The 17,954-nt window shown below is 39.8% G+C and overlaps 1 protein-coding gene across 27 annotated transcripts in view; it reads right to left on the reverse strand.

Annotated features, from left to right (window-relative positions):
• PDE1C (phosphodiesterase 1C) overlaps positions 1-17,954 on the reverse strand; it is a 396,700-nt gene that overhangs the window by 2,862 nt on the left and 375,884 nt on the right. For 20 of the 27 annotated variants that reach the window (XM_080582959.1, XM_080582939.1, XM_080582960.1 and 17 more), the window contains one exon: positions 7,763-7,828. The exons of 1 other annotated variant lie outside the window; for it this stretch is intronic. In XM_080582959.1, coding sequence (XP_080439085.1) covers positions 7,763-7,828 — 66 coding nt within the window. Of the gene's footprint in view, positions 1-7,762; positions 7,829-9,911; positions 17,103-17,722 lie in introns of those variants that run through there. 6 more of the 27 variants (XM_080582949.1, XM_080582943.1, XM_080582956.1 and 3 more) reach the window with 3 other exon arrangements.

A 17,954-nucleotide genomic window follows, 5' to 3' on the forward strand; every position in this document is an offset into this window, starting at 1 on the left:
GCAAAGCAAGAACAACAATGGTTAAATAGTTACCATGCTTAGCATTCACTCACTGGTGGACTAGAAATTAATTCCTTCCAAGCTGCATCCATCCCCTCAGTACATCCTGTCTGTATAAAGGAGGATTTCTCAGCCAGTGAACCAGGACTCTTTTGGGTTAGATAGATACAGGGCTAGAAAATTGGTTAGAAGAAAGTTCAGGAATAAAATATAATAAAATGTGAAAATATGTATTATAAATATGGATGTAAAACTCTAGGATGAAAAACAGAAATCTGGGCAATTAAACACTTCAGAATACCTGATCTTGAAATCATGCCCTTACTCAGACATCCCAGAAACCCATAGCAGCCTAGGTGGATTCCAAGGAACGTTCTCGAGGTTAAGAAACAACAGTTTACACAGAAGATCGATGTACCAAAAAGTCTGAATGAAGAAGCAGCTTCTATATTTACCTATCCACAAGTAGACAGCTGAACACCTCACTGTTTTCAAACTATCATCAAACTATCAAACAAAATCATTTTAAGACAATAAATCTGGACTGAGATCACGTTTCCCAGAATTCAGGAACAGGTGGAACTGAGGGGTTTTGTATGATTTTCCAGTAAACTACAGGGCATTGTGAATGTCACGCATGGACCTGTATCAATCTGACTATTCTCAGCTTTTTGACTGTGTTTATTTGAATCTATGCCTTGCTTTCTAACACCTTTACATAGGCAAAATAAAAACATATTAAATATGACTACGACCAAAATGTGTTTGTCTTATGCTTAGTTATTAATTGCAAAAAAATGAAGTAATAACACGATAATTAGTATGATAAGCACTTTAAAGAAAAGTCATTGCTCTCAGCATGTATCCTAAGAAGAGAAAAAGATTCCCCTGTGTGAGCTAGCTAACATCAAATGCTAGCACACAGTCACAGTCTCATCTTGTTAAACTCTTTGAGTGATTAATCATACTCTAAAATGTCTTGGGAAATAAAAAACTATGCACTTCATAAACCTTAGAAAAACACATCCAGATTTCTGCATAGTCTTATTCTTTTCTGTTCTCAACTAAACTAGACTGACATTCATTAAAAGCTTCAAAATATTCATTAGGTGAGTTACTGTTCTTTGAGGCACATTCATTTTCCAGATTCATTCCATTTTCTGTACTCAGCATGGATTCAGCCAAACTGTTATTGGATTTTCCATTGCTCAGCATGGGAGAATGTTTATTGTTAACTGGAATTTCACTGGAGTTGTTGCCAGAAGAGATGACTTGGCTAATAAGTACAAGTGGTTTAACCAGGACACTGACAGTGCCATTTATCATCCTTGTACAAAAGCTGATAAAGGGAATCCACAATATTTAATTTCTTTGGGCTTTACTGACTTGAGGTAGATGGTGCTGAGGAGAAGATTCTCTTAAGACTCCAGAGATCTGTTCCCAGATTTCTCACTGACTTCTCATCTGACCTGGACTATAACATTTATCCTAGTTCCTCCATTTGTAAAATGGGAATAAAAGTGAGAAATACTTACCTTGTTCTGCTTGCAACACTACAATAAAGGACTGCCATCCTTGTACCACCCTATGCCCTTCCTGAGGGACGCACATACTTTTAAATGATGACTATATTTTCAAGGAGGTCTGCTAAGCAGAAGGGAGCATAATGCTTGCTATCTGCTTCTAAGTTTTTGTTAAAACATTATATGTTGGGTATGATTCACCTTAGGTTTAACTGCAAATTCAGAGTCAAAGTGAGGCAGAATTTGAAGATACTTGCAAACACATTTACAGCAGACCAACTAACAGGTTTCAGAGAAAAATGTACCTTGTACAAACGTTTATGTGAAGGGACAAAAATGTTCATTTCCCCATCCCTTTATTCCCTGTGTGTAACACAAAAGCAACCTACTACAATCCATGCAGCTCTAGATAGATTAATAGCTTGAGGCACTACACCAGAAGCTATTCTTTTGTACAGTGATGGATGCTCCTATAAGCAGCCATAGCTAATGTGTGAGAGACTCATTTTGAAGTGGTGGCACATATACAGAAGGGCAGGTGAACAAATTTGCCACAGTCTAAGCCATTCATCCACAAATCAAAAAAACACAGCCCCAAGTTCTGCATTTCAAATTGACCCTAAAATATGCAACACACTCCCTGGGTGAGGTCAATAGGCATCAAAACCCATTTTGAGGGGGGAGCCCTTGAATTAACAGTGTAGACAATGACAAGAGTTTCAGTTTCACGAGAACTTCATGAAACTTCATGAGTTCATTCAGAACATAAGAAAATAGCTTACTGAGGAGTCTGCCCTCTGTTGATTGAGCATGGTGGGCATTTCACATCTCAGCTTGAATTTAAGTCCTGCACCCTAGTCTGCAGGAATTATTGCATACTATAGTCAAAATTTTAGCTGGAATTTTCTTGGTTCCACTCAGTCTCCTAGAAATTCAATTTCTGTTTCAGATTGTACTGATCTGCAATAGTTTTGGCCTTGTTGCAGTGGGAAGGAAATTATTATTGACGTAACTGACAAAATAAGGTATTATCACCATGAGTATTTCTAACTATCAAAAGTTGTTATAGCAACAAACACTCTTGTTACTACATAGTAACTCCACTCTGATCAGAAAACAAAACAAGACTAGGCAAAACACTGATATCCTTTTCTTTTCCTTTTCAAGCATTTTATATCAGATACAAACATTTCTATTCATTCAAAAAGCACATCCCTTCAAAAAAAAAAGCCACTGAAATGTCATTTTCTTTAATGTCATCATCACAGTCACTGAGTGAATAGCATGATTTTTACTCAGAACACCTGCTGGGGAACAATTTGATTCTGATAAAAAATCAGAACACAGTCAGCTGAACAGCCACAGCTCCAAAAGGGGTTTGAGTGCTCTGTGCTGATACTTAGTACCAGAGGGAGAGGAAAAGCTGGGGGGAAAGAAAGCAGGAAACCGGAAGGGAGAAAACCTATACGGTCTACTCAGCTTTCACATCTTTCCCCAGGCTGGTGGCAGATCCCTGCTGCCACCTCTGCAGGAGCACCCAACCATGGCTCACCACCTTTGCAAGGAAGGACGTCCAGCAGCGACACACGCATGATTCACTTGACAGCACAGGCATTGGAGGAGGCTCTGCAAAGCAACACCAGTGAGTCTGGATGGGGATGAGGAATGAGGCACTGCTGTCTCTCCCAGCTGTACTCATCTCATGAGGGGACACTGTGGCTTCACAGAGGCACCGGGGTGGAAAGCGTCTGGAACACAGCTTGGTCCAGACAGTGGTCTTTTTACTCTTCTCCAGACAGGCAAGCACTAACAGCCTGTGGCATAACATGGACAAGGCAGTAACATGTTCCCTTGCCAAACCATCTGCAGTTAGTGGCTTCCAGGGACATCCTGAAGACGGACCTTCTGCAATTTCAACCTCACCTCCCATCCCCCTGCAAGAACTATGGCAACTTTTGCCTTCAAATACTATGCAGGCAAGATAACGAAAATCCGAGCAGAAAGGCTACAGGACATATGAAAGGCTGTTATGATCAGTAAAGGTGATTTACTTATTTAGTTAAATAATTCGCCAGTGAAGTAAGGGAATTATTTCATCAGGCATTTTTACTGGGAGATGACTCAGGATAGCTAGGGATACTGATGTTCCTAATTCAGTGTTCTGCTGCTCTATCAAAAGAGTATGCTCAGGAGGGCTTATTCTTTCTTCCTTTTGGCTTCTTTCCCAACAAAGGAGGTTTTCTGCTGTAAGTAAAGGAGAGTCTCCAGGACAAAGAAGCAAGAGAACCATGACTGTATTTCATTAAAGACACACAAATACTCAAGAAATGTTCTAAACCTGGGGAGAATCAGTCTCCTAGGAGTGTTAAAAAAAAACTGTGCTCATACAAAATTCACTGTTTTCTCCAATGAGACATCTCAAGGAGAGAGTCTGAAGACAGCTACCTCTTAGGGAGTCACCATGGCAATAGCTGAGGGTTTAGTAGCTAAAGATGAGATTCTTCTGTCCAGGTATGCTTTTTAATCTACTGACAGAATGCATATTATGCTTTCCTCCAAGTCCAGCCATCTCCTACATTATCCACCTGGCCTTATGTGACAACCTGAACACTGCAAGTTCCTGCTCCATAATATTGCACGAGATCCAACTTTCAGGAATATGAAGATGTGACATAGCTTGTAGAAAACTTTGTTGGTGGCTATCACCTGCGATATTAGTTTTTTCTGTACTCAGAAGAGAAGCATGTGGGGAAGGAACCCTACCAGTTTTCTTCTTTTACTCTCATCTATTAACAGAAATTGCACAAGAAGCAGAACAAATACAATTATTTTTCCAGGCTTCTACACCTACCAGACAGTAACACTTCTCAGGTCCCTATTACTGCAGGAAAAAAAAAAATTGTGACCACTAAAACTGTTACTATGAAAATGTGACTTTTAAAATTGGAACTTCTTTTTCTCCTCCATGCTGAAATAAAATGCCTCAACGACAATGTCAGACTTCTCTTCTCTTTAAAAGGTTCCAGTGAATAAAACCAGCCTTTAACAGGGTCTTTAACTCACATATTCATGCTCTGAAGTTTCTGTAATGCATCAGTTTTCTGCAGCTCTGTAGCCAAATGAATGCATCAAAGATTCAAATTAAATAAAGAATTCCTACTTCGCAGCTTTCCAACTTGTCCTATTATCAAAGATACATATATCTGTATCTCTATATATATGTATATAGATATATAAAGCATACATATATGTAAAAAATGGCAGTTCTAGAGAGGGTGTGAAATATGTAAAAGAAAGGGAGAAAAAGCTGACCTTCAAATACCTATTCTCTAGTCAGAGTACACTGCAAAAGAGTTGAAGTACAGCCTGCAGGTCTGAGAAACTTCTGGTAAGACAGGAACAGATGGCAGCCAGGGCCTTCTCTGGTTTCATGAATGGTCAAGCCCTGTGGGAGCACTGCCAGGGCTCCCTCCTATACACAGCTGCTTAGCCTCATAAACCTTCCCCAGCTTTGTGACCTCTTGGAGGTTTCTTCCTCCTGCTCACTTCAAATTGGCAAGGCACAGATTAAAAGGTTAGTGATCAGCAGGAGTGACTGACCTGCTGACAAGGAGGTAATGGGCTCACATGCATATGTTGCCTGCTCTTGTCAGCCTCCCTTCTTCAGAAGTGACTAAACCCAACAAAATAAAGCTCACATTCTTTCTCAAGTCACTGCATGAGATTCACAGAAAGAACAGTAACATTTTCTCAAATTGAATATTGTGTGTGTGTATTTACAGCAGACTGTTCCTTAACTACACATTAATTAGCGGCTGCCTCCTGCAAAAGCAACCCGCCTGACATGTGATCATATAGGGCATAAACAAACCAGCACCATAATGGCTGTAAACAAAATGCATCACTGGGCTACATAAATAGAAAATATGGCACTATTATCTACTCCCAACCCGTATTTTAAATAGCTGCATAGGAAGGGCTGATTTGCATACTGTACTAGAGTAAACAGTTTGCGGTGTAAGCCACAGTAACAGGGCACACGTAGGAAGGCATCAGTGCTCAACAGCCAAATGGAGAAAACCCACTGGGTCCCTGATCAATGCCAAAACATACAATGAGGTGGGAAATCCTTAACAAAGAGAGAGTCAAAACACAGCTCGTCATTTCTGCAAGTGCCAGCCAGAAGACACCTTTACATAATTCAATGCGAGGTTGTCACAGTGAGTGTTGCTACTGGAAGTAAGGCAGAACTGGCAACAAATCCACAAAGTGTCCTTTAGCAGAAAGAGGTGTTGCTGGGTTAATTGCTCCCCTCTCTTACAGGGTTCTCCCTACTGCTGGTTTTCTACTCTTACCAGTTAACAGATCCCTAGATCTGATAGTTTTAAAGGGGAGTAAACATTATTCTTAAATAACAGATGAGTAAATTGGGGCACACAAGAACCATTTAAGCAAGGTCACCTAGCAAGTCAGTAATAAACAAGGGACTGTACCTGGTAGCAAAACCCTCTCTTCTGCATTGTACTTGCTACCTTCCTATTACAATGGTGGTCTGGAGGGTGAGAACAAGTATTACACATAAAATGGAATGCAGGATTTGTTGTTTGCAGGTACTCATTAATGAGTCGATTGATTAAAAGTGGTAATGACACTGGCAAAAAAATGGATGAAAAATAATGTGTAAACATTGCTCATTAAAATTGAACATGGGACCAATGCAAATATGCCAAAATATATAAAAAGGGAACTTGTTTTGAAATTAGATCTGTTTGCATTGCCTGCAAGTTATGGCTGGAGTGTGACAAGAATGTTTTATTCCACAATTTTTCCTTTAAAAAAAAAAAAACAAAGGGTATTTTTTCTTCCAAAAAATATATATAGGTATCTAAAGAACAAGACCTCTAAATGCCACCTGCAAGAAAATTCTGGGTGAAAACATTCAAAGTAGTAGCCTCCCCTGTGAATATAAATACAAGAATTTAACCGGTGCTGGGACCCTATGAGATACATGCTATATATGCAGCTAATGCTGATGGTCACTGCCAATGATGAGATGCTACAGAGGTTAAGAGGATGCATTTATGGTGCTTACTGACTGTATTTTCTATCTAAAACTGTCTCAGGTTAGTTACGTAGGAGTCTTCATGTGAGCATGCTGCCCAGTGGTTTGAATTTTACTTTCAATGATTGTCTTCTTTTTTGTTTTCATACAGGGGAATGTTCCACAGAGCACAGTGTTTTACTAAGGAAAAACAATATTTTGAACTCTCCCACATTCCTGCCCGCTCTTCTCTTTACTGGTATCCACGTGGTGGCTGCATCTGTGCCAATGGAAACAATCTGCCAAGGTGGCGGTCGCAAAAGAGCATCATGCCACGAACAGCTTGGAGAACTGACACTGCACAGAAACATACTATGGCATGTGGGCCTCTATATATAGAGCCACACCACACCTCATCTGCTGGCACAGCAGCCGCTGATGAAAATATCTGCAGCAAAACTTTTTGCAGTACTTTGCTTGACATTTTTATTTCTTTCTTGGTGATTTCTTGTTGTTTTCCTATACGTATACCTTTTCTTTCAATGACTGCGAATAACACATACATGAATGCCTTTCTATATGCCCATGACAAGATAATATCTTGGCAATTTGTTCAAACTCAGCCACTATCTTCTATAACTGCTCCATATTCCCCTCCTTTTCTTCTGACAGTTGTGTGGGACAAAGATGAAAGGAATAAGAAAATGTCTATCATGGTGAAATAGAGACAGAACCATAGAATCACAGAATATCCAAGTTGGAAGGGACCCACAAGTATCATTGAGTCCAACTCCTGGGTCCCCAAAGGATCACCCAAAACCAACCAACCAACCAACCAACTAACCAAACAAAAACAGCAAGACCTGGGGGATAGGAAGGGCACACAAAAAAAAAAGCTACACTTTGCTCCACAAAACAGCCTCATTTTTCTCTTCAGCATCCATGTCCATGTGAAAAAGGCCCAAATTAATTTCCTGATTGAATTAAGACAGTTTATGGACAGTTTTGCGAACCGCAAAATAAAAGATATTTGTTTTAAAAAATGAAAGGTGGTGAAGCTTAAAAACAGCAGTTCATTTGTTCAGTCCCAGTGAATGGGCTTAACTTTTTAATGTGATACATGAAAGTATTCCTTCTCCCACAGATCACGTACTGCAGTGCCTTTGTCCAAAGCAAAGTATTATTATTGCCGACTGACCTGGCAATGTAAGACGGTTTGCTGAGGAACCTGAGCCTGGTGAACCAGCTGAAAGTTGCGTTGCACCTTTAAAGAGAAAGAGTAGTTTCAGCAGAGAGAGATGAACAGTAGTCCCACTAGCCACACAAATGCTTTTTGTAGTGCTGCCACTGCCATGAGGTGTTTGTTGTCTTCTTTCTGCCACTTCTTTTCAGAGATTTTAAGCCAAGCGAACTTATTTATGAGACAGGGCAAATAGCCTCACTTTTGGGGACCTTTCAATCCAGAGCAGTCAATATCAAATCTACCTTTCTTCTTTTTATTGATTACTGTGTTTGGGTGGAGATACCTGAGTTATTGATAATGGAGGTTTCACATTCTTAAGCAATAGTGGGTTTCCAAAGCTTTGGAGCCATGAACCATCACCATCTCTCAGACAGCTTTCTCTTCAGCTATCTCCATGTCCTCACAGAACTGGCAATAGTCAATTTTATTGCCCAAGGTGGTTCTGAAGACAGTTACACAGCACTTACCTTGCTTCTGTATCACTTCAGTAGGTAGCTGGCATCACTTTGGGAACCACTGGTTGGTAGTGACTCCAGAAATTTCTGTCTCTGGCTATACACTCCAGATAAAGGACTCCGATACTGTATTTGCAAGTGGAGTTGAGTCACTTTAGATGCCTTTTCCAAACCATCTTTTCTTCCCTCATGCTTATGTGACAGGCTGGATTTTTTATTTGTAGACCACGGTTGACTACATGAATACCTTCAATATCTATCAGAAATTGTATTCATCTCTACTTGAAGAACTGGAGGTAAATTAAGAATCAAACCAAGCCAGTAAGGCATAATATAAGCAGGTACAGTGGTGAGCACATTCTTCAGGAAATCAATACCACTGAACCTTTCAGAGAGGAAAGGAATTAATTAAAGCTGGAATTTCAGGTAAAAGGGAATGCATGAAGCCTTTCAGGCTCGTACTGAATGTCTGTGAATGTCACAACTTTCTTGGAGAGAATGGCTTAGTTTCTGCCACTGTTTATCACGATTATTTCTTTTTTATGGAAAAGATCAAATAGAAAAACAGCAGTGATATGGGAAAATTCTATTCATTACTAGTTCACAGGTGCTTCCCAAGTCTGCCTGTGTCATAAGCCAAGTCTACCTGTGGCATAAGACACTTTGTAAAAGACAGTATGCATAGACATAGTTGAAATGCCTTGAAAGAAAGGTTGTAAACAATACCAGAACACGGGACACGAGCCCTCTAGAATAGATACACGTGTTCCAAGTGGCACAGAAAAAGAAAAAAATCACAGTGGGCATGAATGTGGTGTTGTTGATTGAGATGCTTTTACATTGTGATTTCAATCTTCTCATGAGAGACCTGGAAACTTGGAATATCTTTGTGTTTGAACATAAGCAGAATCAATGTAATGCTTCAACAGGCTCTACCACTCTACATGCAAAATTGACATCTTCACTTGTGATTAATTTCATGAGGCAGTTATATGAATCATTGAATAATGTGTTTTTCCCTCCATTTAAATGATAAAACACAAATACAACCAAAGATGGCAACAGTGTTTGCTGCCAATTTATAAATGCACTTCGAATTTGAAAGAAAAATCTCCCATCTTTAAAAGCTGGATTTTGGGAAAGTAAGAAAGCTGAAATGAGAATTTAACCTTTTTTGAGGATGAGCGTCTGAGACGTTATTTGGTGTCAGAATGTAAGGTAACATTTAACCAGTGAAAAGCTGGTGGGAATGAGTACATGTACCCACAGCATCTCTGATTTCAGGAACATGTCGTATATAGATATGCAGACACTGGCAGTGCAAGAAGGAAGACTAAAATCAAGGTTCATGACAGCCAGAGGACATTGCCACCTGGAGAAAGGGGGGAGCTGTGAGGATGACACATGTAATCTTCAAACACGTACAGGTTTGGGAATGTGTTTAGAAATTAGATAATGCCATTAACTCCTCCTCACAGAGGGCTGTGGTAAAAAATGGATGAAGTCCAAGCAATGTTCCCACTATGCTTAGAAAAAAAGTTAATTATTACTATTACTCTATGGGGAGCTGGATGCTGGAAAGCAAATGGCAAGTGCCATGCCTGGACCAGATGTAGAAAGCACCAGAACAAAATGAACCCTTCTGCAACTTTAATTCAAATGGAGTGGAGACCTCATTGTTTTTATTTGGTAACAGGATGGACATACATGGACTCAGTTACAGAAAAATTGGAATGTTGAAAAATGCTTTATACATTTAAGAGACCACAAGCCTCCTCTTTCAAATAGGAACTAACAATAAATACATATTGTTTAAAATTATTCTCAGAACATTTGAGAATACTTGCATTACATGGCATGATTCATTTCAGTTTTGCATTTTTTTTCCCCCCTTGTGAATCTTATCAAACCAAATAGGTTTTTTCATTACCCAACCCTCCCAGTCCCAGGAGCAAACTAGTGTTGAGTTTTACTTTTGGCATGGAAGGTAATTTGTTTTCCATACCCTGGTGCAAAATAGCATAACAACCTGCCTTTTTCTTCCTTGAAAAATGTTAGAGAACAGTTGTCTATTGTTTATTGTAGTTCAGTTGAAGAAAGGTATCTCCATTATCACTTCTGCTAATACAAACACCCTCTAAAGTTTATGTTCAGCATCATACATAGAATTCCCTGCAGCTGAGAAAAGGTTATTTTACAAGACCAAGATCCTTAAATTTGGTTAATTTCCCCTTATCCCTCCTACCAATAGGTTTGATTATTCTTAACTTTATTTAGGACCTGTCACTGAATTGCTAACCACAGAGCAGTGAAATCTACTGTCACAGATAAGCCATAATGGTCACCCTTCCTCCCTGCTGAAGGCAGTCAGTGCACTGAGGATGCCTTTGATGGAAGTGCCTACTCATTCACATGGCTGCAAGAAGTAGCATCACAATAGTGAAGAGAGATATATCATCTTTTTTAAACATGGTGGCGGAAGCAACTCCTACCACAGCAAAGGAAGATGGCACTACCTTGGTGCAATGGCTTTACACAGAACCACCCTGCTTTTAACGAGTTGTACAAGTCTTGGTTGTTTAGTCTTTGGCCCCAGATGCTGCACTGGGGCCGGCAGTACTCTGCATGGAGCTTCCTTTGATTTCAGTGCAACTAAAAGAGTGATCAGGCCCGAGGTGTTATTTTGCTCTAAGCTGATGTTGCAAATGCAATGGCTTTTGTCTATCAGAGAAGAAGGGGGAGGACAAAAGGGAAGGAAAATATTCCTGTGAGAATCTGGGCCTGTAGACAACCAGAAGGGCTGGTAAAACCCCAACCAGAACCCTACAATAAAAATAGCAAATATTTTAAAAAATTGCATATAAAATTGTATAAAAATATCATCCAAGCAAGAAGAAAGGGAAAATGCTCACTCTGTCATTCTGCTGCTACGTTTTATCACTAGAAAACCCCAATGGCCATAAGTAGTTTTGCTTGATAGATGCACTCCTACAACCACCAGCAGAGACAATGGGATACATATATTCCTCCTACCACTGGATAGCTTCTAAACCTGGGGTATGACAAGTACACAGCAGTCGACACGTGCACTTGGAAGAAATCAAAAGAATACAAAATGCCAAGAGTATGCTGTGAGGCTTGTGAGTGCTGTCGTGTGCTTAGGAATTAGGGTAACTCTGCTAAAACTGAGCTCTGGACTGGGAAGCCGTGATTACTTCAAGTCATGAGCCAGCTGGTCTGAAGTGGCTCTGTTTCCTTCTACTCTGTGGTCAAGTCACCAGAGCAGAGAGAGCTGGTGCCTTGAAGCCAGACATAGCTGGCTGATAACGTGCGTCACTGTCCTGCTTGGGCACAGGTGAGAACTCTCCGTGCTTATTCATGGTGAAAAAGGGACTCTGAAACAAAGAGAGGGCAGGCTCAGCAAATGGAAATGCCCAGCCCATGTTTCTTTTTAACAGAAAATGGTGGCATCAGCAGCAGTCACCTGCTATGCTCTTACTTTGAGCACAGTAATCAGATCTGTGATCAGTAATCCAAAATAGGGTTGGCCAGGATTACAAAACCTGTGTGCCCATGGAAGTAGGGAGACCACCGCGTTAGGACACACATCTACCACTAAACTGAGATGGGGGTAGACCTGCTCATGCCGCAGGTGGCACAAGTGGGATAGAGCTCTGCACCCACTTCAGAGGGAGCAGAATTTGCACCTTAAAATGTGAAAGCATTTCTCCCTCCCTTCTACCTGGCCAGATCCACAGAGCAATTTGCACAGAGTCTGTGTCATCAGGGCTTGCTCTAGTCCTCAGTGAGGGCATTCCTGTTTTTGAGTGCTGATGCTCAGACATCACTTCTGAGATAGATCGGCACTGGTCCAGCACAGGCAAAAGCAACGGTTCTGTGGTTTTTAATTATTGCGTGAGGTGATGGATTAAAAGAGAGTAAAAGAGAAGCACTTGATTATACTGTCATTTGCTGAGCATAAATGGCTAACATATGGTATAGATCATCAGGATGAGCTTCAATATTGTAGAATAAACTGGGAGGAGAAAGGAACCAATAAGAAATGTTTAAGACCATCTCCTGAATTTATAGAGATGGGCTGGTTAATTCTAGTTGAGGCTACAAAAGTGTTGTCCTTGTCAGTTTCCATCATTTCCAATTTGAATGGATTATTGTGCTTTTTAATTAAAAAACAGACCCATTGCAGAATTTGCAAGGACTAACAATGGAAGTGCTTCTTGTTGCCTTCAGCTAGGCAAGCTCATGAAACTTCTGATAATAAAGTAGCTTTACACAGCACTACAACCAAAGTTGTCTGAAATATTTTTTTCTTCCAGACTTAGCTTGTAAGACTTTGTATGTACATAAGCAAACATTTGCATATTCAAGTGGTAGTTTGTAAAAACGCCACCACGTACCATTTTTCTCTGGCATAACCAAACACATTTTGGAAAGGTTCTCTCCAATCACAAAAATTCTGTTTGAAAAAAAGCAACTTTGAGACAAATGGAATTTGCCTCTTTCATTCACCCATCATGAAGCAGGCTCTCAAAGTCCAGATTCATTCCGCTGCTAAACCTCCTACTGCACTAATATGTAGTGTGTATATATACCAGCCAAACCTATACAGAAGACTGCACTTTTAGATAAGTATCAGGCTGCTTAGATTGACTACACTGAAACACACTTAAATCTAAAATAGAAAAAAAAATATATATTTTTTTCATCTGCCACTTATTTTGATACCAGAAAAAAAAAATGTTGGCATCTGGCATCTATCTTGTTTCTCTAAAATGGTGATACCCATCATCTTTTTATAAGGAAACACAAAAATCTGACCATAGTTTGTAAGGAAAGCTAGTTATCGTAAGCATTTTGAGAGAGTGGATCATAGGCTTTTTCATTAAAACATAGGTAAACAAATCCCTTCTTTCACATAGGTGAACAATTCTTGCATGTTTTGTCATGCAAACCAACAGTTCAAATCACTGATTGAATGCAGCACAGAGAACTGCTACCCTTTGAGCTACTTAAATAATGAACAGTATAATAGATTTTTTTTTTTAAAACGGAATAACACTTTTTTGTTTGTTTGTTTATTTAATTATAGGGTGTCCAGGAGTTCAAGCACTACTACATCACCATGAATCAAATACCTGCTAATTCCCCGAACACCAGTTCCAGTTAAAGAAGCAAACACTGACAAGGATACCTGCAATGGTATCCTGCTTGTCTTAACGGGGAGAAGTGTCTGGATTCACCCTCTCATATTACACAACAGTTTTGAGGATGTAAAAGATGCCTGGTGCCCTTCCAGCAGGGAAGAATTTTCCAAGAGCACCAAACACCCCCACGTAGAGGTGGAAGCATGCCATCTTTATCACACAGCTTCTCAGCTCGTTAGATGCACTCTGACACCAGGATGCTTGGTGCCTACCAGTAGGACCTCTCAAGTAATTCTGTAGGTTTTCAGCCTGGGGCCAGCAGTATGGGTCCTATATCTGCAATATTTCTGCCTTATTCATTAATTGTATAGTCTAACTGAGGCACCTAAAAAGAAGGCATCGAAAAATATAATTTCTATACATCCAGGCAAAAATTAGGTAAGGATGCAACAACAGAAATCCTTTCTCACTCTTCATAAACATACGCCATGCCATTAGCAGATAAACACCTAATCGTTTTCCTCTCTTTTTTTTTTTTTTTTCTCCTTTTTTTCTTTCATGGAATAAAATAAGAGAAAGCAGTTCTGTATTTTTTCTTTTCACTTTTATTATTTTTTACACAATTGCACAGTGGCTGATCTCTAGTTTAACTGGGAGGTGTCTAAACATACCATTCCTTGGCTCACAATGCACTAGCACAATGCTGCAGAGTGTTCCAGGGAGGCAGGGGGGCTCTGGATATGCTAATGTAGGTGTGATCTGGGATGGGACTCCATGAGATACTTTCATCTGGCCTAGTGTCTTTGTAGGATATCAGTTCCTAGATTTCACTTGCACTTTGTATATTTCCAAGCTAATAGAAGAGATTTAATGGGGATTTTTTTAAGTGACAATTTAAAAAAAAAAAAAAAATCTAAAAAATGATAATAATCCACTGTACCAAATTCAGATGAATTTAAAAGAGCAGGAAAATGTTAGAGCTAGCTGTGACTGACTAACTGTATATTGCAAAACATTTTACTGCACACCTGTGTGCTGAGATCAGTAACTTCTCTCTCTGACTACAGCATCTCTTCTAGAGTGGCATCCAGTTCTGATCTGCAGTCCCTGAGAGGCAGTACATCTGCCACTTCCCTTATTAGCTCCTGCCAGTGGCAAATAACCCTGGCAATCCAGGAAAAATATTTTCCAGCTTGACCTCATACCTTTGTGCCAGTTCATAAGGAACAAGAACTGACCATCTGTGAATTAAGCAGTCTTCCTTTGCTATCTGAAAGAAGTTAGTCCCAGAAAGAAACAAAACAGAAGCAGATGAAGAAAAAGATTTAGATTTCTTTTTAAAATTATTCTACTATGCACGACTAAGGCATCTTTAGTCACAGTATGTTAGGTAAAGGTAACTTAGAAAGTATTGACTAAATCATCCTGCACCTCTGACCAAACTCTTGGTCACAATATGTTCTCCCTGACTTCAGGGAGGAGTCTGACGAAGCTGGGACTGAGTCATTGCTGCGGTATTTCATTCTGCATTATTGGTATTTCATCAGTGATGTCACTTCAGAGAGCCTGGCCCAGGCTGGAAGTCATAGTCTACTGCACTTAACCAGGGGATGAATGCTGATGGTGGGGGGAAAGAGGAGGTGGGACAGTGCTGCGTGGTGGCACAGCCCTCTCCCTGTCACACAGCACGGAGTGTACTCAGTGCTGACTGGGGTGCTCGGTACCACCTAATAGCACCCCTTCTTTTTTCACAAAATCTACCCTGGAAGGCACAGAGAGCTACCACTGCAGCAGGAGCTCAATACTGGAAACACTATGTGCCTTTATATTTATTTTGTTCAAATGAGCTGGTAGAGTGATGCCAATGGTGATATCTAAGAACTGTTAGAGTTATTTTTGTACATCTGCCTTCTGAAAACATGTGATTTAAGTGCAATCTTTTCACAGCATAAACCTAATCTAAGTCTCTGGCTTTGATCAAACTCTGGTGTCCAAAAAAAGTACTCAAAATGTCTCTAGCCTCAATAATTAAAACCCCAAATACAAACACTCCTGAGTGAGAAGGTATTCATGTTTAAATGCGGATTTACGCTGAGCTGACTGCTGTGATTTTTGCTAGTGTTATGTGAAGCTCGTCCCTGTACATGCGCATTTTAAGCAGGAACAGAGGCCCAAGCTCTAATATAGGCTGGTGGTGAATTCCTGTGCTTTTGAATATGAAAAGGAAACACCAAAGAGTGGCCTTCCTAAGCCAATGTTTTGCATGTTCTCCACATAGCAAAGAGCCATGACAGCAGTGTGATTCCTTGCAAAATACATACATGACTAACACAGCAAGACCATATCCTGAGTGAAAAGAAGTTATGCAGAAAAAAAACTGAATGTGTATGCACATGTCTTGATTTCCACATGGACATGTAAAATTACTCACAATTAACTGGATCCTTACTGAGATTCCAATCCAGAAAGCACTTACATATATTAGACATTTCTCATAAAAACATACCCTCCTGAATCAAGGCCTGAGTGAGTTTTTTAACATTTTTTCTCTAAAATGGGCTAAAATGATGGCTCCTGTCCATGTGTCTAACTCCACTGGATGAGACAGTTTGATTCACTGACTCCAGCAGTGTATTTAGGACACACTTTCTCATTTTGTTTTTGTTTGCCTGTACTTCTCCAGCCATGCTTTTCCTTCCTTTGTCCTGTCCATTCAGTCAGTGATGAAAGAAATATCACACTGAGATGAAAGTAAGAATTGATCTGTGTGATTCCCTGCTGCCCTTCTTCTCTTAGATCTTTAGGCCAGCCAAAGACTGGTCACTGACAGCCAGTGAATAAATGTGGGAAACAGCTCATTATCTGTAATCTCAAGTCAAAGCAGGCACATCAAGCAGTACATTAGTATATACTGTCAGAGCCTGACAACAAAATTTGCCCTAAGAGAATATCACTTTCATTGATTATTTCTTTCATTTTACAAAAACACAATAAAATCAAGGGTTGAGTGAGTCTGCCTGCCGTTTAGAAGCAAAAATATTTTGCTTATCATTGTATCATCCATGAATAACATCAATTCTTAACAAATGGTAAATTGACTCTACAAATTGACCATTCTTATGCGTAAAATCTTTTAAGGCAAGGGTAAAAGTGATGTCAAATTATGTCTATCAGCAACTGGAAAAAAAAACCTCTTGGGGAAAAAGAAAAAGAGTAAAAGGGAAGTTTTCTTTTTTTTTTTTTTGAAATTCTTTTGCATCATCTTAACGTTGGTTTCACAAGCTGAGACATAGCAAAGGGCAATACCATTTTTCAAAGACGACTCATCTATGAGCTCCACCTGTCCAGAAAATGGAACCATTTGCATCAGGAAATCACCAGATTTTTTTTTTTTAAAGAAAAAATCTCCCCAAAACAATAAAAAATGCACACATACACAAACAAACAAACAAAAATAAATCTGACCCCCCAAAACAAGGCCCCCACCCTAGAACCCGGAGTCATTAGCTGTGAAGTAGCCAGTGGGAGGAGGAGTGTTTTGGAAGTTGTTTAACGCCTTCCTCATAAACTGGTCTTTGCGGAAGGAGGAGGAGAACAGGAATGAAGAAGCTCAGCTAAAATGATGAAAGAAATTTGCAGTCTCTTTTTTTAATATGTATTTTTACTCTTCTGTATCTGGAAAAAAAAAAGAAAAAGGAAAGTGTCAAATGCTGCCTTTCTTCCCTGTGTCCAAGGAGCAGGTGATCTGGGAGAGAAAATGAAGGACATCAGTTTAGACAGACTCATTCCCTCGAAGCACTGTAGTTTTGCTTAACTGTTGAAAGGCCACAAGGTGAGTTGCATGAAATCTATACCTCTTATTGACTTGTGTGGAAATATCATTTTGTCTTACACAAAGTGAAATCCATTGCTCTATGGCTAATCCAGCAGAAATTAAACCTTTGACAACGTTGGGATCGTGTAACAGAATTCATCCTGCTTAGATCAAGAGGTCCCAGTAAGTTTCTTTGCTTTAGAGCTCTCAGATTACCCTTGCTCACTAGCTATTTCAGTACTTTTTTGTTCATAAAAGCAACAACTTGTACATATGGTTTGGGGTGATAAAAAGGAAATGCTCCAAACACAAAAGCGTACTATTTTTTAAAAAGCTCCTGTCTCCCCAATAGTTTGCAATGACAAGCAGTGCCTCCAGGATGGATGGGTGTTTGAGACCTAAGAAAGGATGTGCATATTACATTCTGCTTGACTTGTCTGTAACAGAAAGCTGACTTAATACAGTAAGTGCAAAACTGTACCTCTGATCCAATTATGATGCTGTGTAAATTTGGTTGCAGTTTGCTAATCTCCAGCAACTATTTGCCCCGGGTAGCGAGTAATGTCGCCAATCTTTATATAATATCTGTAGGTGTTGACTAGAAAATACCAAAACAATATACAATATCAAAATACATGTTGGTGGAGAGAAGCCATCTTCTCGTTGAGAGTATTCAGCCCAAATAAAGTCTAATAGGTTCTTGAGTATGACAT

This window comes from Anser brachyrhynchus (genome assembly GCF_964034855.1).
Source record: "Anser brachyrhynchus genome assembly, chromosome: 2".
Classification (NCBI taxonomy): domain Eukaryota; kingdom Metazoa; phylum Chordata; class Aves; order Anseriformes; family Anatidae; genus Anser; species Anser brachyrhynchus.